The sequence below is a fragment of the Canis lupus genome, chromosome 3, assembly GCF_048164855.1.
Source record: "Canis lupus baileyi chromosome 3, mCanLup2.hap1, whole genome shotgun sequence".
NCBI lineage: Eukaryota > Metazoa > Chordata > Mammalia > Carnivora > Canidae > Canis > Canis lupus.
Genome location: NC_132840.1, coordinates 76,202,846 through 76,224,883, shown reverse-complemented (window position 1 = coordinate 76,224,883; position 22,038 = coordinate 76,202,846). Strand labels below are relative to the sequence as shown.

Below are 22,038 nucleotides of genomic sequence, written 5' to 3'. Positions count from 1 at the left end.
AATTCAAAATGGAAAACTCAGCGGCTCCAACTGTGCCCGCCCCCCCATCCCCACCCACATACCTTCTTTAAAGTATAATTTTTTCTCTTATTTTAGCATTTCTTTTCTTTTCTTTTTTTTTTTTTTCAGTCACTACCAGCATCTCTCCTCAGGAGCTCTCTTTCGGATCTTTGCCCCCGTCCTGACAGGCCGAGGTGGGGGCAAGTCTAACTGGAGCTCAGGCAGCCCAGCCTCAGCCCTGCTGGCGGGCAGCTGGTCTAGGCCGGGATGGGGCCCAAGGCCAATGGCGAGGCAGGACAGACTCTACTCTGAGTGCCTTGGCTAGAGCTCCCCATTACTATACATAACGGAGGCAACCCGTGTCTGTGCAGAAGTCTGAGGAGGGGAGAGGGAAGGGTTGTTGGTGGAAAAGCAGAAGAACAAGAAAAAATGGTCTTTATATCCTGAAGAGTCTTTTCGAAACTGTTTTCCCATCCTGCATTATTTTTAGCCCTGCAGGTCCAAGCATGATAGGGGTAGGGACATTTTCTTCCTCCCAGGTAGGGAAGAGGCTTCCCAACACAATTCCTTTTCCTTTCCACAAGTGACAAAAATTGAGACCTGTAACTTAAAGTGAGGCTTCCTGACATTAGCCCCCTCTAAAAACAGCTCTTGCCCATGAGTTCCCCATGCACTGCAGCTAGAAGCAGTGGTTTTTGGCGTCCACTCTGCCTGACCCGCATCGCAGCCCCCCAGGGAGTGGTTCAGCCACCGTGGCCCGACTACAGGAACAGAGAGAATGCCCTACAGTAAGTCTCAGGAGGAAGCAGGCGGTCTCTTTCCCAACAGACTTTCCCTGCCTGTTCCCCCAGGTCCTGGGGGCCAAAGCGTGGCTTTCTGATTTAGGTGAAGGCAAGTTCTCCTGCTCTCTGGTCACCACGCTGACCCCCAGTGAATCCAGAGGTGCTCTGGGGACGTCTCCAGATCCTGACTTGTTTATAGGTGTATTTATTTCACTGAAGTCACCAAAGGCCCATTAGTCTGGACAGTCACTCCTGCTGGCATCATCCCCCCCCACCTCCCACTCAGGGACCGAGCCTGGCTAACAAGGTCCTGGCGTCCATCCCTCCCTCTCCCTACTTCGGCCCATCCTTCCCCCACAATCTACACAATTCCAATTATGTAGAATGTAAACCAGCCATGGGAGCCTTAAACTACAATAGCGGTTCTGGGTTTTCATCAAAATCCCCTCTTTTTCAGGATGGAAAGGGAGCTTATTCTCTGGGACCCCCCACTGGATCACGTATTTAGGGTTCTGTGCACTCAGCATCCATCTGTAGCCTTTTCATACAGTTAGGCCTAGGAGAAATTTGCTATAGCTAATGAGATCAAGATGGGAAAATGGACCAAGGCAGGCTGGCCAAAGACCACTGGTGGTTTCTCCGCTCAGTCCTTTCCTATTAGGATATGCTCAATGCAGGCAGATTATTCTAGTACAGAGCACACCAATACATTGTATATGGGTTGACAGTATGAGCTTTGGGGTCAGAAGGTCGAATCCTGACTTTGCCACTGAGATTGTAGGACCTTAGGCAAGTTATTTAACTCCTCGGAGTCTTTGTTTCTCCCTGACTAATTGGGTTCCTGAGGAGAATAAACGAGATAATGTTGATAAAGTGTTTAGCACCAGGCTTGGCTCAGAGCAAGCCATTAATATAACAACAACACCACTTGGCATGCATACAGTGTGTTATGCTTTCAATTACCTAATTTGATCCTCTGGATGTTTCTGTGGCATGAAGGGTGTAGGCAGCAGCATTATCACAGCATTATCAGGGGGAAGTTAATTGCTCCAAGGTCACACCGACCCTTAAGGACAGAGCAAGGCTAGAATCCAGGGGCTCTAATTCTTTTTCTAACGCTTTTAACGTTCCACTATGTTTCTAGCACTAAGACTGATGACATGTATGAATCAAACAGAATAGCACACTTAGAAAAAGCATGGAAATTACCGGCACGGTGATGGGCCTGTGAGGTTCTAGAACAAACCAACCACCTAACTAACGCTTCGTCCCTTAGCCCTTTCTTAAAATTGTATTGTGCCCTGAGCTGAGTCCAAATGCTGTACACGATGATGCTCTGGTGCTTTATGTACGTGATCTTATTTCATCTTTAGAGCAACACGTGAAATAGGTGAGCATTATCCCCATCTTACGGATTAGGAAATGGAGGCTCTGAGAGGTTACATATCCTGTTGCGGATGTCAAACTCCATTCCAGGTGCATGTCCTTAGAGGGCTCTGCTCAGTGGACTCCCACGGAGCTGGAAGCTGGCCCGCCCACAGCCACCGACCAAGGTAGGAGGAGAGAGAGGGAGGGGGAGGGACTCACAGCAGGACGTGTAATTCCTCCAGCCGGTCACTGCGATCCCCTGAGTCTGGCAGGTGCTGGCGTAGTTCTGCAGCCAGCTGCAGGCGGTCTGCACCGCGCCCCCATCGATGCACGAGTCAAACAGGCAGTTCTTGTAGAAGAAGGTGGGGTTGACTTTGCTGTGACACTTGGTGAAGCCCGCGTTCTGGTTGGGGATCAGGCCACACAGCTGCTGCACTTTGGAGAAGCCTTCCACCTTGGTGCAGGACGGGCAGCGGTCCCCACAGCCAACCTGGCAGAAGGTGTCCCTCTTCACCCAGCTCTGCCCAAACTCGCTGACGCTGGAAGCCAGCAGACCCATGGGCATCTCCAGATCGTCGTCGGGGTTGCTGTTGTAGCGGCCACACAGGCCGGACGTGCCATTCTGCATGCTCCGAGGGACCGTGACGGACAGGAAGGTCTTCCAGTCATACACCACCTTCAGGCCAAACTCTGTCTCCACCACCACGTGGAAGCCGAAGGAAAAGATATTTATTTTCCCTTGGCCCAGCTTCAGGGGCAGATACAAGCGTTCGTTGTTGACCTACGGGGGAGACAGGGTGGCAGGAGAGAAATCAGGTTGGCCCAGAGAACACCCGCCTCTCCTGCCCATCTGTCTCTAGAGCGGCGGCCCCAGAGGCAGGTCTGGCTGGAATCTCGGCGTGTAGGTCGTTCACGTCAGTCAACTCTTATTATTAGGATTTGAACAGACTTAAATGACTATCCTTTGTACACTAATACACCTATTTATTTCAGTGCCTTCTGTTTACATCGCATTATTCCCCCCAGGAGTTCAAACTGTTTTCTCCAAGGTAATGAGAGGGTAATAAGAATTCAATTAAAGTTTAGACAAAAACACCAAAATCTAGAACTCCAGTGTTTCTATTTCCAGCTGTCTTGCGGATTTGTTTTCAGTAAGCCCCAGTTGATTCATTCCTTTGGGATTTTTTTTTTTTTTTTATTTCTCCTGAAGAATGACTTGACTTTGCTGGTCCTTCGACCTGGGATGCCATTCTTCACCTGCCAACCTCCCTCTCTCCCCCCCAGACCCTGCTCAGATGTCGCCTCTTCTATAAAGCAAGACTGTTTGAGCCTGTGGTGAGAATTAATCGCTCCCTCATCTGGGCAACCAGAATGTTATTTATGCTTGTGTTCTTCTTCACCTTTGGCCAGGATCAAGCACGTGTACACCGCTGTTGACGCCGGCATCACGATCTGCCTTATATTATGGTTAGTTGTCTACATTTCTGTCTCACCTACAAGATCAAGAGCAACTTGAGGGGAGGAACCACACTTTATTGATCTTTATATCCATCTTCCCCTCACTTCCGGCCAGATGCCCAGTGCAATGCCTCATGCTGAGAGGGCCCTTGACACGTGTTTCCTCCCATATATTTTTAATTCATAATACAAGGAAATCCCTTAACACACAACAACTCCAGAAATGCACTGCCCTTGCACTATTTTGATTCAGACGAGCCAAATCCTATAGTCCTTGGCTGGGTGGGTGCATGATGGAAAATAAGACTACTGGGAGGGCTGGGAGAGCTGATCTTCTTTTCTCAAGAGACAGGTGGCTGTGCCTCTGGGGGTGTTCTAAGATTGCTCCCTGACCAGAAACACCTTCTGTTCTGACCTTAATCTCTCCCCTGGCTGACACTCTCCCACCCCCACTGCTACTGCTTTGGTTCAGACCCCCACCACCTTCACCTTGACTACTGAATACTCTCCTAACTGGTCTCTCTGCTCTATATTGCCCCTCATTCACTCACTATGCCACTCCAACAGCTTTTAATGCAATTGAAAGCCATAATCCAATACTTCACACCCTCTCCAAGGCTTGAGTAAGATGTTTAATACACTCAGCATATCACAAGGGGCTCTCCAGGAGCTGCCCCTGTGTCTCTCAGACCCAACTCACTTACTTTCCCTACCCCAGCAATACCCAACACTTTGCAGTTCCCCAAATGGACCAAGTTGTGCCATTACTTTGCTGTAAGTGTGGTGGTGCTTTCTGGGTCCTGCCTGGGTCCCTCATCCTCAGATCCTCAGCCACTGTGACTATGGGGTAACTATAACTCACAGCTGGTCTTGCCCGAATGGAAGCCCAGAAGGTCACAACCCCACTCCATCACCCCCTTCCACCTCCTCAGGGTAGCCCTTGATCAATGACAAACCAGCCCAGGGGACCAGGGGACCAACTCTGTGTGCAGGTCATGTGCCAGAGCTCCTGGTGGCCCGGGCTGAAGCTGGTCTCTAGCTCAACCAGGTTCTTGTTGAGCGCTCTTCCCCTGGTACTTCCCTCACTTCCCTGAGAATCTCCATCTCAGACTCTGCCGCTAGGGAACCTGACCTACCCTAGCAATGATGCCCTTCCCCTTGTCTTCCCTCTCTATGGGGCAATGACCACCCTTCCCACTGTAACTCAACTATCTCCTCTTCTGTGAATATTTGTTTAGGCAACATTTATCCATTTATTTGGTACCACTATGTGCCAGGCACTGTGCTGAATGTTGGAATAAAGCACAGGCAGTGGCAGAAATAAATACATAAATCGATACTAATAATATCATCTGATAAAAGCAATGATAAAGATAAATAGATGCAGAGGCACCAGACTCAGCGGGGGGGGGGGGGGGAGACAGAATCAGGCATGCCTGCAAAAGATGATGTGCACACACATGGTCCTAAAAGAGGAGTAGTGTTGGCCAGTCAAGAAGGAATGAGAGGAAGAACAGAGAATTCCAAGAAAGTGGCACAGCCCAAGCACAGGTCAACTGGAGAGAAAAAGCCTGATAAATAGGAAGAACCACAGCAAGTTAGTGCTGTTAGAGCATAAAATGTGGCCATGGGAATGGTAGGACATGAAGATGGGGAGGTGGAGAGGTCCTGGATCATGGAAGGTCTTGCCTGCAATGTCACACATGACAGAGGCTGTGAGAGCATGTCTGACAAAGACCCATTCATTTTGCAGAAAAGAAGTCACTGGTGACTTTAATAAGAGAACAGGAGTAGAACAAGGAGACAAGAAGTCAGATGACACAATTTAACAGCAAATTGGAGATATGGAAGAAGAAGTGGTTCTCTCCAGTTCCCTGGAGGAGAAGGATTGAGTAGAAGCTAGTGGTGAATTGGGGGCAAGGTTTGCTTTAGAACAAACATGTTTATGGGGACCTAATAGAGGAGGGAGAGGAGATGAAAGACAGGCAAGATCCCTGAGAGGGCAAAACACATGGACAGGTAGAGAGTCGCCGCGGAGGGGAGGGGATGCCTCATTCTCCACGCCTGGAAGAGAGGAGGTAAAGAGGATGGCGTGACATTTCAGGAGTGCAGGAGAGCAGAGCAGGAGGTAGATTGTGCCTGGGGAGCACAGCTTTCTCAACCAGGAGGCCCAGAGGAGTCCCTATGGGCCCTGTGTAGACACAGAACACAGATGTGAAAGGTCAGGGAGGGAAGCACGGGCTGAGGGGATTCCCGCCTGCCTTGCACACCCACACTAGCAACTAAAATCTGTGCATCCAAAGGTTCATGTGTGCCAGCCTGCTTTTCCTCCCGAGTCTCCTTGCATTCTGTATTCTCGGCTACAGGATGCCAAGCAGGAGGCCATATTTTGAGGGCCAGCAAAATGACCAGATTCAAGCCAAAAGGCTTGCAAATTCTTCACTGTGCAGGAGCACCCTGAGAAAGGAATCCCCTCCACCTCAGATGGGCAGGCATGGCTTCTCTGCCTCTGAAGCCCCATGAATGCCACCACCATCCAACTTTACTGTCCTGTCTCTCTCTGTGAGTGACAAATGGAGGGAAAGAGGACGGACCTAGAGGGAAAGGAGGCACAGAAACGGAGAGGTTGGTACAGAAGCAGAGCCTGATGGACAGAGCAGGAAAACGCAGAGGAGAACGAGAACAGGGCATGGGGATGAGCGTCAGGAAACATATTTCAAACATTTAAGCATTAGGGTAAGACCACACACCAGATCTTTAGCAGAGAGATTTCCTTCACACAATTGGCCCTGATCTGCTTCTGTAGCCTCTTTAGCTGTCCTGAGAGGTCCCCTCACCCTCCACACTTTGCTGTCCCTCTGGATCTTCATGGATGTTTTCTTTTGCTAGAATGCTTTTATCTCATTCTCAGCCTGGCTGACAACCTCCGTCAAGGCTCAGATCTGGGTTATCTCTTCTAGAAAGCTTTCCTTGAAGCACCCCCTGCCCCTCTGGTCTGGCCTAGGCGACCTGTACGCTCATGACCCTCCACATGGCAGATTTTTGGACCACTTATTACATCAACATAACCTGCTAACACGTCTGTCTCTCCTACTAGACTCTGAGTTTTCTTGAGACAGAAGTCATGTTTGATTCATTTCTCTCCCCCTAGAATTTGGCATGGAATAAGCATTCATATAAGCCCATCAAACTAAACTGAGCCAGGGTAATGCTCAAAACATCACTCTTCTCTGGTGGCCACAGGATTGCCAGTAAGTGAATAAAGACACTGGATGTGAGGGTCCTCCGGCCTTCCCCTCGTCCTGGAATAAGAAGCACCTGGCTGTGCTGAAGCCCGGGGGCCATGTCAGGGAGCTCCATCTCTGTGGAGCTCTGGCTGTGGGTGGCTGAGACGTGGGTTGCTGCGGTGCCCTCAGGAGTGGCTCACCTACCACTGCTCACCCTGTAACCCTACCTGGGATATAGAGAGCATGCTCATTTCTAGCATCCCTTGCCTTAGTGGATTTCCCTATATCCTTCAGGACTGCTTAATGCAAGGAAAGGTCAGAATTATGAGGGACCCTGTGTCCCAAGGAAGCACTTCCATGGCACTTCTACTTCTGGCAGGGCCAGCAGTGACCCTGGGGGTCCATGCTGTGTTTCACCCAACACTTCATTGCACACTGTCATTGTGATGGTCATTATTCTTGTCTCAGGGAGAGATGGTGACTAATAATAACATCACGGGAAAAACAAATGCAAATCATTGAACAAGCAGATCCTGTAATGCATATTAATAATTCAAAGTAAATGCTAAATCTATCCCCCAAGCCCCCAAAGAAAAGAACCTTCAAGCATCCTGAACTCGATCTTCATGTCAAAGATTTGCTACACACTCTGTTTACAGCTTGGGCACTTAGGACATCTGGGTGACTTAGAGAGAAGGACCCTATGGGCTCCTTGGGTGGCCCAGTTGTCTGACTTTGGCTCAGGTCATGATCTTGGAGTCCTGGGATTGAGCCCCTCATAGGACTCCCTGCTCAGCGGGCAGTCTGCTTGTCCCTCTCCATCTGCCCCTGCCCCTTGCTCATGCTCTCTCTCTCAAATAAATAAATAAAATCATAAAAAAAAAGGAAAGAAAGACATGCCCTAGCTATGATTCCCCCCTCCATCCCTTTAATCAATTCCTCCTTGATGCCCATTACTCACTAATTACTCCCCTGTTGTAGGTTGAGCTATGTCCTCTGCTTAAAAAATAGGCTGAAGTCTTAACTCCCTCTCTCCCTGTACCTGCAAAGGTCACCTTATTTGGAAATAGGGCCTTTGCAGGTACAATCACGTTAAGCTGAGCTCGTACTGGATCACAGTGGGTTCTCTTTCAAAGACTGGCGTCTTTAAAGGGGGAGAGCAACTTAGCACAGGAAACAGAAGGCACAGAGGGAAGAAGGCCACATGCAGACGAGGCGGGGACCGCAGTTATGCTGCCACAGGCCAAGGATCGCCTACGACCGCCAGAAGCTAGGAGCTGATTTTGGATTCTTAGCCTCCAGAACTATAAGAGCATAACTTTCTGTTGCTTGAAAACACCTAGTCTGTGATACATTGTGACGGCAGCCCCAGGGAATGGATACTCCTTCCCATCTCCATCACTTAATGGGGGAAGAAGCCAACTGTGTGGTTCCCATGGCTCTTGCCTTTACCATGAATGCATCCCATGAGACCAGGGCAGGACACGTGCCTGGAAGGTGACCTGACCCCTTAGGGCCTTGGCCCGACAGCAGGAACCAAGAGAAGGAGACACCACTCAGGGAGAGTGAGGAATCGGCCACCACAAAAGAGAGTAAGTGTTCATGAGGCTCCAGTGGTGGGAAAATAACTTGGTCAGGAAACAGCATGCAAGTCTCAGAGGTCCATATGCTTAAATGCTGAAGAGTGTGTAACATGAGGCAGAAAACGCAATTTCATAACACACTGCATGGAATGGGACCTTTGAGCAAATTTTATTTTTAAAAGAAGAAAAGAAAACCCTATAAGGTAGAATGGTGGAAGGGTGTTGAATGCCAAGGAAGCAAGGAACTGCATGAAAATGTATAAATCTAAGGGTAGAAATATATCAGAGGAGGAGAAAAAGACAATACGATGCAAGCCACATGGACAACATGACTGATGTATTTGTTTTAACACATACGATGACAAAATGAAGTCGAGGACCGTTATTGCAATGGACAGCCTCAGCTATCCAGACATCTGTTGAAAGCCTCATGTGGCTAAAAGCAAGGCATCTGGTCTATTCCTATCTTGCCTCCGTGGCAATTTAATCTCACAGATTGATGAAGAAGTGGCCAGCAGCAAAATGAAAGTCCTAGGAACCATAGGAGAAAGGGGCTATTATGTCATCTCATTCATTCACTTGACAAATGTGTTGAATGTCGTGACACGCAGGGTGCTGTATATTCATTTACCACAAAGATGAATTAGGTAGAGCTCCTGCCCTCAAGAAGCCCACAACTAGTATGAGCGAGTTAGACATAAGCATCCCCCTAGAATTACAATATGATTAATGCGGTCATGGGTAGAGGCACCAACTGTTCTGGGAAGCACAGAGGAAAGCAGTCAGAGCTTGGGTATAATATCCAAGGAAGGGAAGAAGAATGGGTACAGCGAGACCCCTACCTTAGATGCCAAGAAGGCAGATGCTTGGATAAACGTGAAAGGGAAGGCAGTTAGGAAGCTCCGAAGCCTCTCTTTGTCAGAGAAGGAGGGTAAGGCATTTCTGAGGTGGAAAGAGATCTGGAGAGTTGCTCAGGGAACTCCCCAGTAACAGCTCAGCATTTTTCAGAGAACGTATACAAAATAAAAAGGAGTCCCCTTAGAGATGAATTACACCACAGATAGTGAGGAGAGTGGCAAGAGGCCCACGCCCTGTATCAGCTCTTCCAGAAATGCTAAAGCGGAGCTGGTTTGTCAGTGTTCCCAGTTCCGCTCAGAGCAAGATCTGGGAGGAGGAGTGGCCGAGTGTGTGGTGGAGGCTGACGTCCTTAGGCCCCATGATGCGCTCACGGAGCTCCTCAACCCCTACCTGCCGTCCCTTCATCAAGGGAGAAGAGGGTAGGAAGAGGGGATCTGAGGCCCAAGTAGGAGATTGTAGGAGAGCTACTGAGGGCTCCAGATGCGTGCAAGACTCCTAACTTCCCAGATCCCATGGGGGCCAATGGAGGAGCCAGGAAGAGGTAAGAAGAAGGCCAGAGCAGGAAAATGTCATCTTGGTCTCCACAAAGGGCAGGAGATGGACTGAGCAGTAGTACCACTTATAGGCATCTAAGCCGTGCTAGACGTGTGTTCTCGTCTACAGATGGAGTGATCTTGGAGTCCTGGGATTGAGGCCCTCCTAGGACTACCCTGCTAAGGGGACACATTGCAATAGCCCAGCTGGGATTCGCATCTAGGTCTGTGCTCTCCCCAACATACTCTGCTACGTTAGGAAAGATACCAGTTCTGTTCCTAATTTGGTGCCTTGGGTAGACCATTTTTCTCTCTGAGGCTCAGTGTCCTTATCTATAAGATAAAGCAACAGCAACTCTCCAGGGCCCCTCTCTGCTCCAACCTCCTAGGCTTATTCCTTGGATTCTAGACCAACCCTCTTCAGCTGCATCCTGGCCAACCGACCCAGGACCCCCATCCTCACATTCCCACAACGCCTTTCCTGGTGTCTGGCCTGGACTACTCACCAGCACAGTGTGCTTGTAGGCCCTGTGAATCACAATGCTGTAGCCAAACACAGTCACATCCACCTGCTTGACCCACAGGGCCAACGACGGGTCCCGGTCCTCGTTCTTGGCTGTGACAATGAACTTGGGGAAAGCATCTGAGCTTGGCCTGCTTCCTGTGGTGCACAGGATGAGTGGGCAGCTGGTCTGGAAGTCAAAGGCGAAGCCATCAAAGGTCAGATAGTGGCCATAGCCTGAGACGATGCAGGAAGCGTCGGTGCGGGGCTGGCAGTAGTACAGGCCTCCTTCCTCCATGCAGTACTCATCCCCTTTGCACGGGATGCTCTCACAGTGGACGCTGTTATCTGTGCCGTTGCAATAGCAGAAGATCTGACAATCCAAATCCACCCAGAAGGTCTCATTGGTGGCGAGCTGGTGCCCCTCAAAGTTGCAGCCGCACTCACTCTGGGGCACACACTGGCTGCCTAGCAGGGCATAGCCCTCGTCGCACTGACACCCCTCTGAGCAGGTGTCCACACAGATGGGGCCCAGGGCCAGCGTCTCACAGGTCTCCATGCATGTCACACACTCCTCGAAATGGCTGTTCTCCGGGCATTCCAGAGCTGGGGGTGGCCAAGGAGAAGACAAACTTGAGAAAGGGACAGTGGTCAGAGACAGAGTGTGCCTGCGTGCACTCGCTGGAAGCATGTGGTGGGTATGTGTGCATGCTGCTGAGTGTATGTTGTGCTCAGCACTACTGTCATCCTCATTTGGGGGTGACCAGAGGCTCAGTGACCCCCTCATGGGCTCATGTGTTCCTGGTGTACTTTGCTCTCCAGGTAGAAGATTCCAAGACTATGAGCCTGCGTGAGCACCCGCTTGCTAAGTGCTGGGCATCGTTGTAGACAGTTTGGTGTAACTTTGCTCAACCACTGGGAGGTAAGCAAAGTCTTAATATCATCTCTGTCTTACAGATGAGAAACTGAAATTGAGAAATGAAATCCAGCCCATAAGTACCAGAGAGATTTGAATCCGGAACTCTCAATGTGAAGTCCCCTGACTCAACACTGGAGAGGAGTGTCCTGGAAAGAATCAGTGCTTTGGGGCCATCTCTATGGATACCATCACTTGTGGATACCATCACTGAGCTCAGTTTCTTCTTTTCTTAAATAAAGATGATACTAACCTAGCACAGTCACTCTGAGGATTGATGACCTGACATATTAAGTCTACGGTAGAGTCTCAGTAAATAGAAAACCTCTCCCCTATTATCACTTCCTTCTATTAGGATATACTTTTATGAAGGCATTTTTACTCTACAGATTGGCTTTCTCTTTGCCTTTCATTTCTCTGTTCCTGGTGCCCTCAGATCTTTTCTACCTCCTCACCCATGGTCACCCCCACCTTCTTTGCTCACATTCTTTCCCCCACCTGGAAGGACCTCCCAAAGCCAAATCCCACACATCTGTCTGGACTCATTTCATATTGCACTTCTGCCCGGAAGTCTTCCTTGGTAGATCACGTCTCTGAGTCACAAAGTACAGCACATCATACGATAACAGTATGTGCTGCTCACTCTGGAGCTCCGGGTCATCTTCCCATTTCTCTTTGATATTTTAGTCGGCCAAAATTTGACCTGGGCAGGGCATGGATGAAACCAGGAGCCAGAAGAAATCTACCTACAAGTCTGTGTACTCTAAAGATCTGCAAAGATCCCCACTCTCCCCAGGGACGATAGGTACCTATTCTTTAAAACTTTCTTTAGCTTTTATGCATACCATCACTCCTTAATAGTGTTTTACAATCCAAGGACAGAGAGGACACTACAGAGAAATAAATTGCATGGCAATAATAGCTCTGCCCACAAGTACCAACTCAACAGTTCTGCACTACGTACTGAAAGCCAATCCTTTTTCCTCTGGGCTAAAGGACTATCTCCACTCCCGTTGACTACAATACCATACGGCTTTGGAGTTGAAGGCTAGTTCAGCACTGATTAAAAATGTCCGTATAGAGGGATTTTCACATTTGTCTCTAAATTATGAATGTTATAACATTGACTGCAGGTTTATGGTGATAGCAAATAACATGACTTATTTAAATGGCTCTCACTTTATGACTTATTGTGTTGTCTGAATTTGTCTGAAAGTCTGGAACATACAGACGTGAAGTAATAAAACTTCCCCTGGCCCCTGAAATGCCTCTGTGAAATTATTTAATTGAGCAGCTTGGCTCTGCCAACAGGAGGGCTGGTTAAAAAAAAAAAAATCTCTGAACACAGAAGCAGTGGTTGTCTCTCACTAGGCTCAAAGAAGATTGTGTTTCTGATTTGCAGCTGTTACTCAGCCCCATCCTCGGTCTGCAAGACCCTGACCAGATTAACCCCTTAGTACTCAAGTCTTCCTTGATCAGATATGTACGCTCTGGTCCCTCTGGTCAGACCCATGTGCATAAGGTTTGGCTGAGACATGCTGGGGGATGCCTCAAACTTGAGCCCTGACCCTCCACCTGAGGAAAGCATGTTCTCCATGACTGCTTTTGTCCACATGCCTCTCTCTTAAAAAGGCACTTAAAAGAATTTCCTCCAGCTCTGCAAAGGAGGAGTGGTGAGAAGCTATTCCCAGCAGCCATCACACCAGGAAAAGAGGGATTTACCCCCATTTCACCACATTTTGTACCCACAATGCCACCAAATTGTGCTCTGTGTAGTACAAAAGCAATCCAGAAACACTTCCCACTGGGTAGAGTTCATAGTCTGAGAGGACAGCAAACATGGCCAGGCAACAAAATAGATTTGGCAGGGGGCAGACTCAGTAACCCTGTACTGTGAATGAACTCCAACGAGAAAACTGATAGCAGGAGCAGGGACAGAGATCATAGCAGATAAGCTGCAGAAAAGACCAGAGAGGACATGGAGGCAGATTTAAAAGGTTTGGGAACATATTGCAAGGTCCCACTAGATGTGGTGGTCGGGAGAAACCGTGGAGCTTTTCTTCCTGTAGGTGACATATGAATGCTCTCAGAATTCCAGCTTTATAATTGACAACATCTGCTATTAATTCCTCCTTGGTGTGGTTAAGGGTCACCAAGAATGTCACTACCTTCTCTGAGATGACAGCCACCAAACCATCCACATGCTCCTTGGGATCCTAAAGCTCAGAAACCAGAGATTTAAAAAGAGAAGCCTGTATATGTGTATGCAATGTGTGTGTGTGTGTGTGTGTGTGTGTGTGTGTGTGTGTGTGTGTGAGAGAGAGAGAGAGTTAATTCTTAGCTCTAAGATGTTTCTGTTAAAAGGGCTTAGTAGCAAAGCAAGAATACTTCCATAGCAATGGATAAGCCTCACCCAGATCTTGGTTTCTAGGAACATTCCCCACTGAGCAGAATTAGAGCTTCTTGGAGCAATGGCTGATTCTAGTCTGGGGTAGGGAAGGTTACAGAAATGAATGTAGAGAATCTTGTTTCCCAGAAAGTAAGAAGGTGGCCAAGGCACACCAAAAGGACATAGAAGGCAGCCTGAAGGGCTCCCACAGGCCAAGTCTGGGAAAATTTTAAGACCAAAATCATGAACAAATGTAACATGAAATATAAATAATTGAAAAAATAGGAATTTGGATGTCCATATTGATAAGATCTATGATTGACACTTAGGTTGCTATGTGTCCATCCATAGCCGAATGGATAAAGATGTGGTATATATACATACAATGGAATATTACTCAGCTATTGAGAAAGAATGAAATCTTGCTATTTGCAATGACGTGATTGGAGCTAGAGTGTACTATGCTAAGTGAAATAAGTCAGTCAGAGAAAGACAAATACCATATGATTTCACTCCTACGTGGAGTTTAAGAAACAAAACAGATGAACAAACAAAGAAGAAAGAGACAAACAGAAAAAACGGACTCCTGAATACAGAGAACAAGCAGGTGGTTGCCAGAGGGGGACGGGAGGAGTGGTGAAATACATAAAGGGGGTTAGAAGTATACTTATTATAGTGATGAGCACTGAGAAATATATGGAATTGTTGAATCATATTATATAGCTGAAACTCATATAACAAGGTGTGTTAATCATACTTTGATAAAAAGATGATTGAGATAAGATGGACAGATGGATGGATGGATGACTGGATGGATGGATGGATGGATGGATAATAGATGGATAAACAGGCAGACACACAGAAGAGAAGGGACGTCTCTTGCTTATAACAGAATGATATCTATGGTTTGCTAAAAGTGGACAGAGTGCTGGAGCTGGAAACCATCAGCTTGTAATGATCATGCTAAAGAGCAATACAAGCAAAGATCATCAATGGACACTAAATTGAGGTGGGGGATTTCAATATCAGCCTATAGCTAGCATTTTGCCCCACTTGCTTTACCATCCTCTCTCACAGTCTCTGCAAGATACTTGCATGTTCTTCAAGTATCTCCCACAGAGTGGAGACATTTGACAACATCTGAGCAGGGGACCAGCATGCCCATCACCACTGAGAGGTTGGACAGAGCATGCACTACATGTGATGGGATACCACGAGAAAACACACATCACCTATGCAGGAGTCTGAGAGGGCATGCACAGCAGAACCTAATCATGAGGAAACACCAAACCTAAATGGAGGGCCATTCTATTTTAAAAGGTAGAAAGCTGTATTCTTTAAAAATTACAATAAAAGAGAAAAGAGAAAGAAAGCTAAGGGATTTTTCTAGATTAAAGAAGACTACAGAGATGTGACAGCTGTAAACACAACATGTGGTCCTGGACTAGATCTGTATTGAGAGGTGGGGGGGGGCATAAAGGACTTTATGAGTCAATTGACAAAATTGAAATATGGATATTAAATGATGGTATCAGTGTTAAATTTCCTAAGGTCAGTAACTATACTGTGGTTCTGTAAATGAGTGTCATTATCCAAAGGAAATACACACTGAAGTATTTCAGTGGGGCAAAGGGGGTATGAAGTACCCAATTTACTTTCAAATGCAGAGAGAGAGCTCAAGAGAGAATAATAAAGCAAATGGGGCAAAATATTAACTGTGGGTTAATCTGGGTAATGGGTATGCAGATAGCCTTGCAACATTTCCATAACTTTGCAGTTATTTCAAAATAAAAAGTTCTGAGAAATAAACCGACTTAGATAATAAAAGGAGATATTGTGGAAGAGAGATGAACAGATGTAGATGATGGAGTCCTAACGGTGCCATTGGTTTTGGTTTTGGTTTGGGGCTGATCTTTTTGGTGAGAAAGGGATGGGGTGCAGCAGTTCTTGCTCCAGGCATGGGTCCTGCCCTCTCCACCACTCTTCCTGCCTCCTCCTGGTCTCCCCCATCACCAAAGGGTGTTGTATGTCGGGCCTTCTCAGCAATTATTCTAATTACTACTAGCCCTGCCACCGCCCTGCTGAGAGGGGTCAGATCCCCCGGGGACAAAATGAAAAAACAGCAACGTGGGACTTGCCCCCAGGGAGCAGTGCTAATCTCTACTCGGTGAAAGGCACTCTGATGGATCGCCTTCTGTTGAAAGAAGGAAGCCGTTCTTTGCCAAGAGAGGAGGCACCAATGGAGCCATCACAAAGGCTTCCAGTCTTTGATATGACATGGATCCTCCAGGAGCTAAAACCAAGAGTCAATAGGATGGCTAATCCTTCCACAATGAAGAGACACCGTCTTATGAGAAACAGAAATGAAGGTGAGAAACAGTTCTGGTTTGGGGTGAGGGGCCACCCAAAGGACCCAGGCGACTAGGAGGGTACCCACAAGAATCAGACTGCCCTTGAGTTCAATTCCGCCCCCTCCCAGGTGTCCTCCCGCATCCCGGAGCCCCGAACTTACGGCAGAAGTCATAGGTCCGCCAGGGGCCCACCTCCACATCGGCGTTCTTGCAAGCGCTTGCATACCGGGCCACCGAGTCACAGAGCTCCGACTCGTTGCCTCCGCTCTGGCAGAGGCGGAAGAGGCAGGTGCGGTAGTAGGCCGTGACGTTGACCACCCCGTGGCACTCGAGGAAGGAGCTGTTGGAGGGGTCGTTGATGATGCCACACCTGGAGCGGCTCCGGTAGAATTTGAGCAGCTCCGAGTCGTTGTTGCAGGCCTTCAGCAGATCCCCGCACTCCCCGTTGCAGATCTCCTCGAAGGTCGTCCAGCTTTCCAGGAACACCGCCAGGTTGTCCGTGCACTTGCCGTTGGGGAGGCAAAACTCATCGCTGGCGTTGGCATTAAAGAAGCCACACAACCCGCCGGTGCAGTTGAAGTAAGTGGTGGAGAGCCGGATGTACAGCAGGCCGATGTCCGAGTACTGGACGGTCACCACGCCCCGGGACTCTACTGTCGTGCTGTTTTTGTTTCGATAGATTTCCAGCTTCCCCGAAGGATGGAAAAAAGGTAATTCCACTTCCTGCCCGTTCAGCTGAAAAATCAAATCACTGTCATCAATTCCAGATGCGCACAGGGTACCCACAATTTCCTAGGCTATGAAATGAAGACGTGGTTCTGCCCAGGGACTCGCCCTTTGAGAAATGTCACGAAGCTGGCGGGCTATGGAAACCACACTGACATACACAGACTGCTTCTTCGTGGCCATCTCCATTTCTTTCTTTCTCGACTCCTCGGATTCAACATATTTGCATACTATTTGCATATGCGTAAGACCCTAAGCAAGCCCAAAACAAAAGTGAAATGTGAGCAAACATTGTCTTGACATATATGTGGCTCCTTCCATCTGCCTGACAGCTCCACGGAGGGTACCCTTCCTTCCCCATCTTTCTGGCCCCTTCCTTTCCTTCCAGTTTGACTGTTCCTGCGTCCCAGCCCCTTGGGGACATTTATATCTAATTATCTAGCGTCCACCCATCTATCTAGCTTCCACTGTTTACTATTCTTTTAATAAATTGATCTCAGACAGTGTGTCGTGGGAATGAAAGCAGCCTCTTCGGTTTGTGGATGTGTGCTTTCCAATCTCCTGGCACAGGACTGCGTGGACATCTGTTTTCTAAATTAGATCTCCTGGGCACCTGGGTGGCTCAGTGGTTGAGCATCTGGCTTTGGCTCAGGGCGTGATCCCGGGGTCCTGGGATGGAGTCCCGCATCGGGCTCCCCGCAGGGAGCCTGCTTCTCCCTCTGCCTACCTCTCTCTTTATATCTCTCACGAACAGATAAATAAAATCTTTAAAATAAATAAATAAATAAATAAATAAATAAATAAATAAATAAATTCATTCTGTGATTTTACAAAATCCATGCTGACCTGGGAGCAGGGAGATCCACCTACCATCATACCAGCTCCACCCCCAATTAGCTGTGAGGACCTTGTCCCTCACTTAGCCCTTTGGGACCTTCATATGCAAACAAATAGTGGCACTAGGTGACCCCTAATGATCCTTCTAGAACAAATGATCTGGATGCCTAATGATGAATATTTTAGACCAGGTCAGAGGGACAGGAGGTGCTCCTGCGGGAGCCGTCTACATTACCCCGCATGGGTTCCCATCTACAGGTAGGAGAGTCAGTATAGTACAGAGTCAAGAGTACAGACTTTGAAACCAGCCCGCCGGGGCTCAAATGCCACTTGATGGCTGTGTGCCCCCGAGGAAGTTACTCGACCTCTCTGTGCCTCACTCTTCTCACAGGTAAAATGTCAATGAGGATGAAAACATATCCCTCATGGGATTAGGTGTGATACTGCTTAGAATAGTGCTTGGCACATAGTAAGCGTCTGATAAGCATCGGCTGTTATGCAGAGCTAGTCCTGCTGTAGCTATGTCTAATTTGAGAGATTCCAGCCTCACTTTGTTTCACATCCCCCCTCACTACCCCCCACCCCGGCCCGAGAAACTGATTTGGTGCTGAATGTTAGAAAATGTGATTTTGCAAAATCCATGCTGGCCTGGGAACAGGGAGATCCACTTGCCATCATGCCAGCTCCACCACCACTTAGCTGTATGGTCCCTGTCCCTCACTTAGCCCTTTGGGATCTTCATATGCAAACAAATAGTGGCACTAGGGGACCCCTAATGATCCTTCTAGAACAAATGATCTGGATGCCTAATGATGAATATTTTAGACCCCTTCGGAGCCATTGCCTTCCTGGAATCCACTCGTGGTCGGAGGCAGAGAGGCACGCCTGCAGAACACAGCTCCTTCACTTGGCCAGACTCCTCAGAAGAGCCTCCAGGGCATCAAGGGTCTTACCTTGACTTCCGAAGCGCCGACGCCTCCTATCTTGACCTCCTGGTCGGCCACCAGGATGCGGACACCTCGCAGCCAAGCAGGCCCCACGTCGGGCTTCTTCTTGTTAATGTCGATTTCTACGTACTCGGGCCGCTCGGGGCAGGTCTTGAGGAGGGTGTAGGAGAACTCGGCGGGGAAGGCGTAGGCGGCGCCGTCGAAGGTGTGCAGCACCTGGTGCTGGCTGAGCAGACACACGGTCTCGCGCTTGGGGAAGCAGCCCTGGTAGCCGTCCTCCACGGCGCACACCTCCCCGCTGCGGCAGGTCTTGTTGAAGCAGTAGACGTCGCCGCCCTCCTCGCACAGGCACTGCACCGTGCAGTTGGCCGTGGCCCAGAAGAACTCCCCCATGGTGTAGTAGTGGCCGTCGAAGTCACAGCCACACTTGTGCAGCGGGACACACTGGCTGGTGCTGAGCACAAAGCCTTCGTTACACTCGCAGCCCTCCGTGCACGGCGTGGCGCAGTTCTGGGAGGCCGTCAGGTCGGAGCAGGTGTCGGGGCAGCTGCTGGTGCACACGGAGTAGTGGCTGAAGCTCGGGCACTGCAGCGTGGACACTGACGTGGGGGAGAGGAGAGAACGTGACAGCAGGTGAATGCCCCAGGTGCCAACCACGGGGATCCAGCACGCACAGGGGCTGCAGGAAGGGCGCTCCTTCTGGACCATTTAGCTCCTAGAATGAGGGCCCAGTGGCCACTCATCAGGGAAGAGACTTGAGGTGGTGTCTGTAGAAACAAGCTCCAATGCTTTGTGATCACCACTGGGAAACGTGATTGAACTGTGAACTTGACTCTCATTGGATCATCTTGACTGAATTAAACCAGGTTGCTGACCTGACTAGACTGATTGGTCAACACTGATTAATGAATGGATGACCTACAACCATCAGGATGCCTTAAGATCTTCGACTGATGGACCTAGAGGTTGATCTGATCTTAAACAGCCCGGCCCATTCTTAGGAGAAAAAACAGGTCCAACTTGCAGGACAAATGAAAAATGTAACTGTGGGAGCAGCCTCTTGAAAACATGAAATTTCTAACAGGGAGGACACTCGAAAATACCTCGTTGGGCAGAGAAGGCTGTGAAAATGAATACTCTGCGGTCTTAAAAATAAGAAAGAACCTTGGTTATCTGAAGATTATGTGCACACCTGCTCCTCCAGACTAGGTTGGAAATAGATGCCTTCTCAAGGCCCTTCTTGCCTCAGAAATGTCGGTTCTTATTTTAAGTCCATCTGAGTCTACATAAATATTTGAGTCGGGTTGACTGCAAGAGGCAGGGGCTCAAGGGACTGGTAAACTAGCTGTCTGGATCAACTAGAATTCATCCCACTAACATGAGAGAGGTGGGGGGAATGTGGAAGGTAGGAAAGTAGTACCACTAGGGGGAAAAATAGCCATTATGGGCAATTTAGTTAGGCATTGTGGATGCTCTTAGATTATACAAGGGTCTTAGATTATACCAAAAAAAAAAAAAAAAAAAAAAAAGCCACAATCTCAAGTTGAGTCAGGATTTGGATGCTCCAGGCATCATAGAGGTTAGTCAATCACACAACGAAGCAACAAGAAAACACTGTCTCTTAGAGTTTTGATCAATTCTCTAAGAATTGAAGCTGATACATGATGATTTTGTGACTCCAATAGACAGTGATAGGAAAACAAACAAACAAAAAAAAAACCTCCCTTTAGCCTTGGAACTGAATGAAACTTTGAAACCTTCTCATCTGCATGGGAATCTAAAATGCATGGATATAATGTTCTGTGTGCTCACGTGGAGAAAACCAAAGGCCAGGAAAAGAACAGAATTCTGAGAAGCTGTTCTTTTGTTGGCTTATGTTAAGAATTTACATAACCAGGAAAAGAGAGGTTTACTTGGGACAGAAGGGGAGAACAAGACGACTAAATGGTACAAAACACTTAATGGAAAAGGTAGGTCGAAAGAAACTCAACTTTCCCACACTGTTGGGGCTTTCCCTAACTGCTTAGCATTTCCGAAAAAGGGTTTCCTTTCCCGATATTCTATGCTCCCTGGCTGCAGCCCTTTTCCCACCGACACCAGTGGGTCAGAGGAAAGCTGCAGAGCCAGAGACACAGAAGCTAGAGGAATGGAAGTTGGAGAAGAAAGAGCCACAGAACAAATGCTGTTGGTTCCATTTGGGAGGTGAATGGTTTCCCCCAAAGCTGGTGGGGATTACTCAGACCAGCGTCTGTGTTTACCCAGTGGCCACAAAGGTAAATGCTTCCACCTCTGAAAACCCCACCGCCTGGCTGAGCTCTGGGAGAGCCGTCCCTTCCTCCAGCCAAGCATTTCCTGCCACGCATTCCGCGTCCCTGGACCATTTATGCCCATCGGCAGTTTCTTGTTTTCTGGCTATGCTGTTGGGGGGGGGGGAAGGGGGGGAGTAGAGATCTTTGACCCTTCATTCTTCACGATATATGGCTATTTTAACGTCACTCTCACTCTTGGGGATTTGACTCAACAAGGAGATTTCTGGTGGAGCCCGGACAGCCTCTCCCCAGCCCCCTGCACAGGCACGGCCTTGCGTGGGGACAGGATGCCAGCTTACCGCACCCGGTCTGGACCCGCCAGTCTCCAATGGGGATGCCGAGGCCTTGGCACACGAGCGCGTAGGCCTGGATGGCTTGACAGAGGAGCGTCCCGTTGTCCCTCACGCTGCACAGGTCGTACACGCAGCTGTGCACGAAGGCCGTGGGGTCCACGGCGGTGCCGCACTCCCACAGGGGCCCGTCCGTCTTGTTGAGGAAGCCACAGTAGTCGGGCCCGAAGAAGAGCGCTTCGGTGGCCGCGTCACACACGGTGCAGTTGTCCACGCAGCCCGAGTCGCACTTCCAGTCGGCGTGGTACACCCGCCAGCTCTCCCCGAGGTCCAGCACGGACGTGGCCGGCCTGCCGTCGGGGCGCAGGAAGTCGTCCAGCGGGTTTTTATTGTAGTTCCCACAGAGCCCGCACGTGGAGTTTATATAGGAGCCTGGGATGGAAATGGAGGCGTAGTGCTGGCCGTCAAACGTCACTAAGAGCCCAAAATCCGTTTCCACGGCCGTAGACATGCCACTCTGGTAGATTTTCACCGCCCCCAAGTCTAACGTGACCGGCAAGGAAGTCACTAGGTCATTAACCTGCCAACAACAGTAATGGTAAAAGGCAGGTGAGCAGGTGCCAAGGCAGCGGGTCCGGCTGAGGTCGGGAAAGGGAGGCAAAGCGACTCAGTGCTCCAGAGAGAATGCCCCCCCCCCCAAAACCAGGGCTCCAGGAAGCTTGCCTTCCATCAAGGCAGAGGCCTGGGGCAACCCACAAAAGCAGGGTGGCGTGGGTCGGCCGAGCACTGTGTGCATTTGAGCCATGACAGATGTGCGTTGCCACCGTCATTCTAGACTTCTCTGGGGACCAGGTGGCTGTCAATCCTTCCTGGCTGGCTCTATGGCTAGCTTCAGATCTTTTCGGTAAAGACAGGTCACCGTGCCTTTCCTTTTTTACTCTTCCAAATTCATTCCTTTAAGT

General features: G+C 49.0%; 1 protein-coding gene across 1 annotated transcript in view; it reads right to left on the bottom strand.

The window, feature by feature from the left end:
- Positions 1–22,038, bottom strand: part of TECTA (tectorin alpha) — a 65,700-nt gene that overhangs the window by 26,280 nt on the left and 17,382 nt on the right. The window contains exons 6-10 of the mRNA XM_072822401.1: positions 21,086–21,656; positions 18,484–19,076; positions 16,129–16,702; positions 10,316–10,917; positions 2,370–2,931 (exon numbers count right to left, since the gene is read on the bottom strand). Of these exons, the coding sequence (XP_072678502.1) occupies positions 2,370–2,931; positions 10,316–10,917; positions 16,129–16,702; positions 18,484–19,076; positions 21,086–21,656 (2,902 nt within the window). The remainder of the gene's footprint in view (positions 1–2,369; positions 2,932–10,315; positions 10,918–16,128; positions 16,703–18,483; positions 19,077–21,085; positions 21,657–22,038) is intronic.